A 13007-nucleotide genomic window follows, 5' to 3' on the forward strand; every position below is an offset into this window, starting at 1 on the left:
GGGAGTACCTTTTCACCCATCAGGCAAATTCCGCATTCATCCCACAAGGTTACTTGGGGAAAAACAACGAATGAGCTGGGTATTTAAAACAGGAGTATAAACACTAAGGCTCAGTGTACTTGTGATTTAAAGTAATGATATACTGGAAAATATATACATTTTAAAGAGAGTACACTGCAACAATTCTGAGCAATCGCTAACTATAATTCCCACAACATGCTAGTAGGATTTGGCTATCATTAGAATAAATAGCAACACTTTACTAAAATATAACTAGGTTACTCATCAGTATTTTAGGCATGTAATCAAACATTATTCACTTACCAGTGCTGGATTTTTTCTTGGCAGCTAGTGACCACCTGTCATTAAAACAGATAACTACTCATGAAAAAACAAGGCTAAGCACACAGCTGCAATGTCAATGCATCAGAAACTAGAACAGTAGCTTTACAGATTCAGTAGTGTCTCTATATACATTTTTATTTGTCAGTGCAAAGGCATGTGAATGGTAGTTCTTAAGCAGCACACTTTATCACACACTAATGCAGACTGATAACCACAGAAAAAAATTACAGCTTTTCAATTCGTATTTTGGTGCAATACCTGCTCCATAACTATTACGTGACACACAGTATAAGATAAGTAGTACTTTGTGCAATCTGCAGATCTATTTTCAGTGTTACATGTTTGCAGAATAAGAAAACAACATAAATTATAATAAGACATCAATGTAACTTCCATACTCAACCATTAAAAAACAAAAACAAATGAACCCCACAGCACCAAAACCATTTTTTCCTTTATCAGTACATCAACAAATGTTTCTACTGGCCATTTTAATTTGAAAAAGCGCAAATTAATTTTGTGGTGTTTAAATACAGGGATATCTGACACCATTATGGGCTGCTGGCTTCCCTTTTGTTGTTTCTGGGTGTCAAAAAAAGGAAGTTTTAATCAGAGTATTTTACTTATTTCCTTATGCCACAGGCTTTTCCAAGTGATCCAAAATTATTTACAAGATAAAGCCCATTGTTAAAATGAAATACTTTTTCTCTTTTTTAACTGTATTATTTTTAGACTGTGTAGATATAGCAAACAGACAAGATGCTGAAACCTGTGACCTTCTCTGACATAATTACGTGGAGATTTTCTCTTTCAAAACATATTCTGATCTCTGAATAATGGTTACCAAAAATATAACACAAACAATTTCATTCAATTATATGAAATGCAATGAAGCCATGAGGCAATTAAATATGTCTAGACATCTTCTCAATATAAGCATTTTCTGGATATTTTTTTTTCCACAAATTTTGTTTTTCCTATAGCCAAAATAATGCTAACATTTGAAAGCAATTAATGAGAAAATTTGCAGGGAAAACAATAACATACATTCAAGTACCACTGAAATCACTGGAGCAGATAATTCTTTTTTTTTTCCAAACAACGGAATGAAAGACAATATTTTTTTTCAGTTAGCATATGTGCAGTTATTGCAGAACAGATCTCAGACCCTGCACTTTCTACTCATATAGGAGTTAAAAAAAAAAATGGGACTACTTTGTGAGCTAATAATTCTTTAAACAGAGTAAAGTACTTAAATGAAAAGGATCAGCTCTACATTTGTGGTTACGTTATTTCATAATCCATCAGGAAATTCAGCCAGGTAGCTCATCCCGCGTAAGCCAAGTTTAAATTTATCACATGCTTTAAACTCCCATAAATCAAATGCCTAGCAAATACTTCCCTTAATGTGCAAGCTAACTACTTTTAAGATTAAGAGTAAATATACAGGCTTCTACAGGACATCAACTCAAAAATCTAATTCATACTATTAATATTAAGACCATTTTAAGAGTAAAGTTTCTGTAAAAGGCATAAATCATAAGGAACAGCAACGTTTGGTAACAATGCTAACATACAATGGAGCCCACTACTAACAAGTAGAAGAGTCGGAGCCTTGTCTATCAGCGCCCCTCTTTCTTTCAAATTCGGTAGTGATTGTGAAGTACACAACATAATTAAGCACACAAAAATATTTATGAAATCCTTTAAGAAAGTTCGAGTTTAATTGCCCCATTACAGATGAAGATGGAAAAGACAGGAAGCTTTCCATTCCTAACACATGACTCTCCATGCATGAAGTGAGCAGAAAGCACAAAAAGAAAAGCCCTGCAAACCATAAGAGCAGCATGTTCATTAACCTCTACATGATAATCCTTTCGTAGCTGCATATTAACTAGTTACATATTCATAATCATTTACATTATTTAGAGGACCTTCTATGAAAATTTCCAGGCTATATCCATTAGCTACAATGTTAAAGGTTACAGAAGATAGTCTACTTAATGTTGCCAGGAAGCTTTTTTAATTAGTAAATATGTAAATTGGCCACATATGCTTTGTATGTTTTTAAAAAATAGTCCATCAGTAAAACAGCATAGGGGCATATGCTGTTTCCATCACCCTTTATCCCCTCAAAAAAAAAAAGGAAAAGAAAAATCAATAACACCAATCAATTTTAATTTAATTCTTCTTCTTTGATATAATCTCTCTTGAAGGGATACTAAAGGATGGAACCAACAACAAACCTTTTCGTTTCAGTGGCCAGCATAAAATGAGACCTTTTACAGAAGCGCTAAAATATACCACCTTCAAAATGTTTCAGGCTGCACTTCTGGAACTGAGCTCTATTACAAAAATAGAGAGAAAATAAATATTGAAAAACAGATGGAGATCAATTATGTATATGTCCTTTATTAGGTCAGTCCCACTGTTTAGATAACAACTGGTCTTATCACAGCACAGAAACAAATAGATAAATATATAAACAAATCTTTGATTCTTTGCCTTTAATCAAACAGAGGAAAATTATTAGTCTATCTTCCACACATAATTTATATCTAGAGTTACAATTAAGAATGAAAATTCCTTTCAGGGTAAATAAAATGAACGACCTGTTTGTTTGTTCATTTGACTTCAATTTGTCTGGACACTTCGTGCCACCAGCTATGCAGTACTTTTTAAGATACCATAGTGGAAGTGTATCAATAAACTCTGAACTGTCCCCTTTTAGGTATAAAAATGTATGAGTTTGTGACGGCATACATTTATCAATGGTTTATCTGCATACTAAAATATTTATTAAAATATTCTGGCTTCAAACTTAACATTACCTCATCATAGGTCTGGTTATTAAAACAGGATCCACTGTCAGGAAACACATTCCATAGTCTTAACAGAAAGCAAATGGGCAAATACCTTGTTTCCTTCCTTTCCCCCAAGAGCAACCTGTTAAAATGTAGTGCTTCCCAAGCCCCTGGCCGGACAGAGCCGTACCTGGGAGCTCCATGAGCAAGCCCACCTCTGTGCACCTGTAACCCAAAGCCTAATAACTTCTGGATTAAAAACCACGCTGTTAAAGCAGGAGATTATGTGTTGGTTCTGCTCTCATTACTACTAGGTTGAGCTATTTAAAGGGAAGTGTACGTTGTGGCTTTTAGGGAATCTCGTTTCTAGGTTTCAGAAGCAGAGTCACAGCAGAGCAGGAGGATCAGATTCAGACCTACAGTCACTGTCCCCCAGTTCCCCCGTGCCAATCCAAGCACAAGGCAGCCTGCAGGCTAGTGACTCCAAATCACCCTAAACAACTTGTATCATACAGCCAAAGACTTCATTAGCTATCTGAAAGCAGAAAATTCCTTTTGTATGCAACACTTTCTCTCTTTCCAATGTATCTATTCATACTCCACCTTCTCTGGGATCTTCCATCTGAAAAGCTCAGAAACTTTTCCATGAAAAGCACTGCACTGATTTTGGAAGCCGAGTAGCTTAACCACTAACACTGGTCAGCAACAGGGCTAGGATCAGAAGCCACACACAACTATCACTTGCAGTGTTTCCTTGGGAATGAAGACAGGTGAGAAGGATGCTGTAGCATGAAGCTGATTCTTACCTGTGTGTGCCCACGGGTCTCTAACCTGTTCCACATCACCCTACCTTTCCCCAGCAGGCAGGTCATCACCCTCACGTACAAGGGCATCTCTTTCTTCCACATCACTCTTCCTTACCTGTTGCTTCTGCACATGCTCCCATTACTAACAGCTGAATATAATTCCCTGTGGTGCTTCTGATTATCAAGGTGGTGCACAAATAGTTCTGCTCTCCTCTCCAGTCCGAGACTCTTGTTTTATGTAGGTACTTCTCCAAGGTGGAGTGCGTACATGCCGGTCTCACTCTCTACTAAGCAGCTAGGCACTGCCTACAAAGATGATGGTTTTAGCACACTGAAGGTGAATTCTCTCTCTCATCTGTTCAGAACAGCAATAAGGCAAGGTGCCGAGACAGAATTTCATTTGTGTTCCAGCTCATGAAAAATTATAAGCAACAGAGTTGGTACTGGTATCATCCGTAGACAGTTTCAGGTACCAATGCTAAACCTGCTATATCTGAGTCACACAGTTACGTTCAAGTCTAAAGAACTAGCAACTGGTATTTTTAAGGTGAAAGTTAATTTTAAAGAAAATGATGAAAATTAAAATACCACATGACATTAGACAGAGTTCCTAAATGGATGAGAGGCTATTCCCACACTTGTGGGTCTGAACGTGGAAATACGCAGCATGGCATAAAAGCAAAGTTTCCATTTAAACAAATTGCAGGTTAGGTATCTAAGAGGCCAGGTAAGTATGTGCTGTTTCTACATGCATACTTAAGTATTTTGCTTCAAACTGTGGCTCACAATCTGGCTGGTCTTCTGAAATTAGAAGCTAGGGACACCGATCTAATCCCAGCTCTGATTCTATTTCTTCTATATGGCCTTGAGCAAATCAGAACCTCTCAGTCTACATTTCTTCATCTGCAAAATGGGGATAATAGTATTAACCTACCCACCTCAGAGTGTTTAATGATGATTAATTAATGTGAGAAAAGCACTCTAAAGATGTAAGAGCACTATATAAGTGATAAAGCATTATTTACCACTTGAAAAGTAATCTGAATAAAATCAGATATGCAAGTAATTTGTTTACATGTAGCAATAATATAATTTGTGACTATTTAATCTTGAATTAGTCTCACTTTAAACATCCCTTTCAATCACATTTCCAGTTACTTAGGGAAAATGACAGTATGGAATACTTTTTGTGGAAGCAGAGCAAGTAATGAGGTGGTAATTAAAGTAAGGGTCTAATAAAGTCTAAAACCAATGATTTGCCTTCAGGAGACTGTCCCTGCCATTTGGGACTGTGTAAATACCTTAGTCTCAACCTTGGTTCTGTTGTTCAGAACCTTCCACGAACTACAGCGGAGGTGTATGCTGGTTTTCTGAAATGCAGATCCACGTTTGTAAGGCTCATGATAAATCCAAGGTAATTTCCACTACTGACCTAATTCAGATGATTCCAACTCTGCACAGTTTTAACTGCTTAACCTTCCACATTCGAGTATTTACTGCAGTTGATACGTGCACATAAGCTGCCTCCATCTGTAAATGTTTGCGGTACCAAAACCCACTCTGCCACGCAACTCATGCGTGAGATTTCTCTTGTCGCACCCCCAAACCCTAGAAGTTTACTGATGAAATAACCAGCTCACAATATGACTTTACATTACAGAAGAACACTAATGGGTGGTCAAATATTTAATCATCTCTTGGTAACAAGGATGTAACAAGCCACACACAAAATAAACATTTAAAACGAATTTTCATTTTTTCCTCTAGGAAACTACACAGTACTTGCCTAAAACACAGCAATCACTGATGGAGAAAGACAGAATTAACATTTGCACAATTGTTTTTCCTAGAGCCCCATTTTCAATCAAAAAACGAAATAAAACTATTAGAAGTTCTTCAGTTTGTTGGCACACTGTATGATCTAATGGAAAAGGAAGAAAGCATTTCTGAGCTCTCATATTCATTTATTAAACCATATTACTCAAAAACACTGCATTTCAACAAATTATTAACATAAATCCCCCTTTGGGTGGAAACTTTTGCCTTTTAAAGAAATGTGTTTGGAAAGAATACTGAAGGAAAAGAGAGACTGAAAGAAATCTGAATCATGGCAAACAACTGCTAAAAGAAAAAAATCTTATTTAATAATATAATGACAATTTTTACCTTTCTTTACACAAAAACAAGTGAAGATCTATTGGGTTTATATTAATTGAGTACATACAAGTGAGTCTCTCAGTTTTGCAGAAAAAATAGTACGTAACTATTATTCACCAATAAATAAACACAATAAATAATTAATAGAAGCGCTGACCAAAATTATTTTGGAGAGCTTAAAACTTCTACTTGAGACATCGAAGAATTCTAAAACAGGCAGAAATCACCTCATCTTTTCTTTGCCAGCTGGGAAATTCTGCCCTCTCAGACTGTTTGAGGTTGTGACCCCTGCTGTGGATACGGGTCACGCAGCGACCTGACTCTGTTACCTTGCCGTGAGCGTGGCACACGTAGGCACGGCAGCCCACCGCCGTGACAGCCAGTGCACACGAGCCAGCACCCTGCTTCCCCACTGCCACCCACGGGTTCCCCACACCTTTATGCTGTTTTGCCCTTTGTCAGCCCCCTTTGGGAGCCATTTCACCTCACAAAGCCGGCGCAGGGGGCACGGGATGGCTTGGCCGGGGGGCAAGGGACCCACCCGGCAGCAAGCTGCGGCCTCTCCGAGCGCTGCGTGCACCACGAGGGACACGGCTGTCCCCACAGAGCTCTGGTGGGAGCACGCAGCCACCGAGGTGCTGGGCGGCCGGCTGTGCCCCGTGCCCCGTGGAGGGGAACTCCGCCGTGCCAGGGCAGGCGGGCAGGCTGAGGAGCACCACGGAGAGACAGGCTGCTGCAATGGCAGCCGGCCTGCCCCGAGACAGGCCCGGCTGGCAGGCGGGATGCATGGTCCAGCATTCCCTGTCCTCTCTCCACCCGGCTGAACACAGCGCCTGAAGGGCTGGGGGGCAGCGGCGATGAGGTCCTGCCCCGCACAGCAGGCGCGTGTCCTGTGACCACCCCACCCGCCCAGGTGCCCGGGCACAGTGGGTACGTGGCTCTGCCACTGGAACCAAACAATGATGAGGACGATGGTTCCTCTACCAAGGAGGCGTCACCAAGGTTAAGCTGGCCTACGCCCTGCATCAGAACTGCTTCCATAAAATAAAAAAGATGGGTGGTTGTCATAAGAGACTCCTTCCGAAGGGAACAGAAGGCACAACATGCAGACAGGACCCACTTAGGGCAGTCTGCTGCCCCCCTAGGGCCTGGGTTAAGGATGGGAAGAGAAAGCTTCCTACCTTGGTACGGCTCTCAGATTATTATCCACTTTTGATTTTTCAGGTAGGTAGCAATGAAGTTACAACAAGAAGTCCAAAGGCAATCGAGACCTCAGGGTCTTGGGATGACTGGTTAAGGGATCAGGACCACAAGCATGGAGCAGACCATCTTGAGTGCCACCACGCAGCATGTACAGGACAACCAGGGGATCAGGCCCAGCCAGCGTGGGGCTATGAAAGGCAGGTCCTGCTTGACAGACCTGATCTCCTTCTACGACAAGGTAAGCCACTTAGTGGATGAGGGAAAGGCTGTGGATGGTGTCTACCTAAGCTTTGGTAAAGCCTTTGACACCATTTCCCACAGCAGTCTCCTGGAGAAATTGGCTGCTCATGGCTTGGACAGGCATACACTTCACTGGGTAAAAAACTGGCTGGATGACCAAGCCCAGAGAGTGGTGGTGAATGGAGTTACATCCAGTCGGCAGCTGGACACAACTGGTGTCCCCCATGGCTCAGCATCGGGGCCAGTTCTGTTTAATATCTTTGTCAATGATCTGGACGAGGGGATCGAGCGCACCCTCAGCAAGTTTGCAGATGACACCGAGTTGGACAGGACTGTTGATCTCCTTGGGGGAAGGAAAGCTCTACAGAATTATATGGACAGGCTGGATCGATCATCCAAGACCAGTTGTATGAGGTTCTACAAAGCTAAGTGCTGGGTCCTGCACTTGGGTCAGCTGTAACCCTACACAACACTACAAGCTTAGGGACAAGTGGTTGGAAAGCTGTTTGGCAGAAAAGGACCCGCCAGTATTGGTTGACAGCCAGCTGAACATGAGCCAGCAGTGTGCCCAGGTGCCCAGGTGGCCAAGAGCATCCTGGCTGGTATCCAAAATAGTGTGGCCAGCAGGACCAGGGCAGCGATCGTCCCCCTGTACTCAGCTCTGCTGAGGCTGCACCTCAAATACTCTGTTCAGTTTTGGGCCCCTCACTCCAAGACAGACACTGAGGGGCTGCAGCGTGTCCAGAGAAGGGCAACGGGGCTGGGGAAGGGTCTGGAGAACAAGTCTGATGAGGAGCGGCTGAGGGAACTGGGGGTGTTTAGCCTGGAGAAAAGGAGGCTCAGGGGGACCTTATCGCTCTCTACAGCTGCCTGGAAGGAGGCTGCAGGCAGGTGGGGGTTGGTCTCTTCTCCCAGACAACAAGCAACAGGACAAGAGGAAACAGCTTCTGGTTGCACCAGGGGAGGTTTAGATTGGGTACTGGGGAAAACTGCTTCACCGAAAGGGTGGTCAAGCATTGGCGCAGGCTGCCCGGGGAGGTGGTGGAATCGCCATCCCTGGAGGTAGTTAAAAGACATGTAGATGTGGCACTCAGGAACATGGTCTAGTGGTGGACTTGGCAGTACTAGGTTAACAGTTGGACTTGATCTTAATGGCCTTTTCCAACCTTAATCATTCTATGACTTAAAAATCCCGGAGGCAGCAGGACTTTTCCCCTAAGTGAATTAATTTAATTAGCCCTGAACCAACTAAACTGGTGCAAGCAAAAAACAAACTGCAGTAAGGTCTCATATTTCCCTGGTAGCAAGTCAGTATCCATGTCATGTAACTTCATCTTGACACAGACCTATGGAACTTGTAACTTAATATTTTAGCTTACTTCAGGAAAATACATTCATGTGGCTACACCTTATCCAAGCTAGCTCAGGTACCAAGACAGCAGCAGACCAGCAGAGTCTCCCATGATCTAACTTAACAAACATCTCAAGCAGGTTTTGCGAGTTTCTGTGTAGTCTATGGCGCAACAACTACGCTGCTAGCAATATTTGAGTTAACTAGCTTAAAATTGACGAGCTGTGGCACCTGCCTCACAGACATACCTTCAGGCTGTGGTTCAACAGTGCAGCTGCAGTCCTGCACAAACCAGTCATCATCCCTCCCTGTCTCCAGCTGCTCAGTTCCACTGTCTTATCCTACCCACCCTGACACAATCTGCTGGCAGATATTTGTGATGCTGCACAACCAACCACATTAGGGAACCACACTGGCTGAAAAATAATCCAGGAAGAAAAAAGAAGAAAAAAAAGTCAACAACAAAGTTTTGGGTTAAGCTGGATCCCAGCCAAGGTCACCGAGCAGCGTCACAAATGTGCCACCCTAAAACTGCTGAAAGGCAGAAACAATGTGTCACAAAAAAATCCTTTAGTTTAAAAAGCTGTTCAACAAATTAAAAGTCATCTTCTTCCCGGATAACTTGTGTGATTATTTATGAAATTTTCGATCAAGTGACTGAGATGGTTGCTCACAACTGCTCTAACTTGGTATGAGCATGGCCACAGCTCAAAGGGCCAGCCCAGTTTCACCCATCACTGGCTCTGCATTTCTCCCACCACATTCACGCTGGCATCTGACATGACAATTTTGGCATGTGTTACTGGATTCCTCTTACCCCACAGCAGTCTGATCACAAGTGTTAGCACAGAAGTGGTGGAGGGATTCACCCTTTTTATGACAGTGAAATTGTAGCCTATGCTAACAGGCAAAAGGGACCACAAAACCAGCAGCTGCATGGTGTGGCTCAGTGCCCTAATGCTCCACTATCAAAAAGCGAAGTCTTAGTGCAGTTGCTGCTCTGAGGGCCTCAAGATGGCAAGCTCCAAGCGAGCATGTCCATCTGCAAGATGAAGCTTCAGATTAAAACAAAATACAATTTCACAGTCTCAAAGGAGGAAAGAAATACACAAGGCAAGGGGTACCCAAGTCAATCCAAGACAGGTTATGACCATAGCTTCTGGAATAGAGACCTCCGAAGATACTAAAGATAATTCCCCAACAGTATCCTGGTCACTGCACCTACCCACAGAATCCGTAGACAGCTACAGGAGCAGCACCATTTAGTAACATCAAAATTTTGTGAATATAATCTCAACTACACATTTTAGTTACCAAAGAGGCAAAACACAGCCCGACTTGATGACTCCAGAATAAAGGCAATGCTCTTTAAACTCTTTTGTGAATAGTTTTACTTTAATTACCATTTTAAAAACCACCTATTTAAGATCTGTTAATTTATTTCACAATTCTTGAGACTACATAAACTAGTGGGTATTTAATTCATACTAATAAGAACATAGACAAATATTGAGCACAAAAAGTAAAACTGATGATCAATTAACACTGGAGGAACAATAAATATTACATTGAAAGCTTCCAGATAATGACTGAATTATCCCTTTTACTTGAAAGCAGCACAGGAGAAAACATTACTTGAACCCATCATCACAAAAAATGCACTGGACAGGGTAGAGTGAATGCCATCACTAGTTTCTAAGAAGTAATTGTCCCAGTAGCTTTTAAAAAGAAATACGGCAAATGAAGCTTCAGACAGGTCCTTTTAAAAAGCAGCACGTCAAACCAAGCTTCAAGCATTCTGTTAACTTTTCTCAAACAGTTAGTGTGCAAAATGAAGTCCCACTACACTGGTGTCTTGTACCCAGGCTTTCTCTAGATTCTGTTAGCTTGGATGTAGGCTGAAAAAAGTGCAATACCCTGGGAGACACTGCACTGGAAAGCACACTGAATCTCATCTGCTAAGCCTGCAGGCAAGTAGTTCCAGATTTCCAGTGGCTCCTCCAGCAGCGTGGAGTGTACAAGACCCTACTCAGTCTCACTGCTCTTTTTCAGACTGCAGGAAGAGCTTTAAAACTGCCAAGCTGCTGATTTTATAGCACAGATAGTACTTGAAAAAGACTTAAACAGAAGCAGCCAGACCCAAAAAAAGAGAAAACAATTTAACAGAGCCTAAGTTTAGGCTTCTGTGATTTGTTTCCCCATAACCCACCTACAAGTTGTTTAACTATTAAAAAACCTACAAGTACTCAGGATCTTGAAAACAATTTGGAAATTAAAGACTATACAGCTTCACCTTTAAAATTCATAAAAATTAAGAATATGTCATAACACACAGTGGCCCCGAGTTATGGTAATAGCTGCATTAAATCTAATTGTGCTTTGTTGTCATGATGAGTGACAGGAGAGCCACTTCCTTGTCCTAATTTTCCTAAAAGGAAAATAAAAAAATGTGTTTGTCAGTACAATATCAAAAAAAAAAAACCAAAAAAACCCAAAACACCATATTGCTAGCTAAAACTGGAATCCTTTAGATTCTCCATGCCTGTGTTTGCACTCTACAAACGTCTCCTGGGTCTAATTGGTTCTGTAGTATCTCCCATTATGCGCATCTTCATCTCAGAAACTATAGAACGTCTCAGCCCACTGTGAACTGTCTACACAAGTCTTACCAAATCATACAGATCTGACTTGTCAACTTCCTATCAGTTAGTAATCCCAACCCATTTGATTGCAGGAATAAATGTATATCAAATAGTATGTTTAAATGCAGGCTCTATAGCATGAGAATCCACCTATCTAAATATTCATTTTATAATTCCTGTACTAACTTGCAATAGATTTAACACAGTATTTTCAGCTAACATATATTGCTTTTGCAAGTAACCCATGATACATACATTATATTCTTCTTACAGAAATATTCAAAACTTTACGCAGGCACTGTGCTTCCAATGATGGTCTTTATCATGAAAATTACTAGACATTCTTCTATAATTTATCCCCAAGATACACATTCTAAGTCATGTTTTTATACAAAGTGCCTTTAGTGGGAGCACTGAAAATTGCTTTTAACAGTTTGGTCTTACTATCACTACAAATTAACAAGATGAAATCTGTCCAACAGGCAAGCAGTCCTAAACAAGAATTAAAATTACTTTTCACCAGGGGTCCTAAACCTGGAAGTTGCAGCATCAATCAGATTAAAGACAGAAAGTCATGAACATCCTGTTCTTTTAATATTTTTAAACAGGAAGGAAGCCTCAGTTCACATGTCCTCCAGAGCAGCTCTTTAGCACTTAAAAGCTTAAACTCATAGCCGAACCAGGGTTGTACAATGGCCTGGGTATTAAAATAACCAACCGTGATTCAATTATTGTCTTTAATTCTGCAGATAGATAATGCCGTATTTCACTATTACACTAAAGGTTGCCTTCAGACTAATGGGAATAAATAGGTTTCTTTATACTTAATCAAGCATCTCTGGGACGGCACAACATCACAGTAATTAAGAGAAATATATGTGCCAGCTTAAACGCCAGTATATATAGATATAGTTCTGGCTAAATAACTTCACTATTTGTTATGACACTCATACGACGATTACTAGTTTACCAAAGCACTGGATAGCTAATTCTCACTCATCTTTGTGCTAAGACCAAAACATGAGCCTTCAACTTCAGTAATTTTGTGAGAAAAATATGAATCTCTGAGAAGAGGCAGTTGAAATGAAAAGACCTCCTCCATCTTAAAATACAGTATTTTCATAACTGAAAATACTGTTGTAATCCAATTATATATATTCATTGCATAGAGGGAAAGTCTACTATATCTTCATCATGACACTCCATTGTAACCAAGATATGTAGTTCTTTAGTATAATTTCATATTGAAGCTGAAGTGTTCAATTTTTTTTAGCCAATTTGCAGAAATTATGTAAAGTTTCCCTATGATAAAATATAATTTTGGTACATCAGCCTAACAGAGGCTTAATTAATGGTCTCCTGGGCCTCTTTTCCACTGGAGCAGATCTGTTTAAGAAGAGTCTTAAACTTGCTTACAGAGGGGTCTTACCATGAACTGGGAATAATTCTATGTGGTTAC

At 40.8% G+C, this 13007-nt stretch overlaps 1 protein-coding gene across 1 annotated transcript in view; it reads right to left on the bottom strand.

The window, feature by feature from the left end:
- URI1 (URI1 prefoldin like chaperone) overlaps positions 1-13007 on the bottom strand; it is a 44611-nt gene that overhangs the window by 29674 nt on the left and 1930 nt on the right. Inside the window, exon 2 of the mRNA XM_040615855.1 lies at positions 325-359. Within this exon, the coding sequence (XP_040471789.1) occupies positions 325-359 (35 nt within the window). The remainder of the gene's footprint in view (positions 1-324; positions 360-13007) is intronic.

This window comes from Falco naumanni, chromosome 15, assembly GCF_017639655.2.
Source record: "Falco naumanni isolate bFalNau1 chromosome 15, bFalNau1.pat, whole genome shotgun sequence".
Taxonomy (NCBI): domain Eukaryota; kingdom Metazoa; phylum Chordata; class Aves; order Falconiformes; family Falconidae; genus Falco; species Falco naumanni.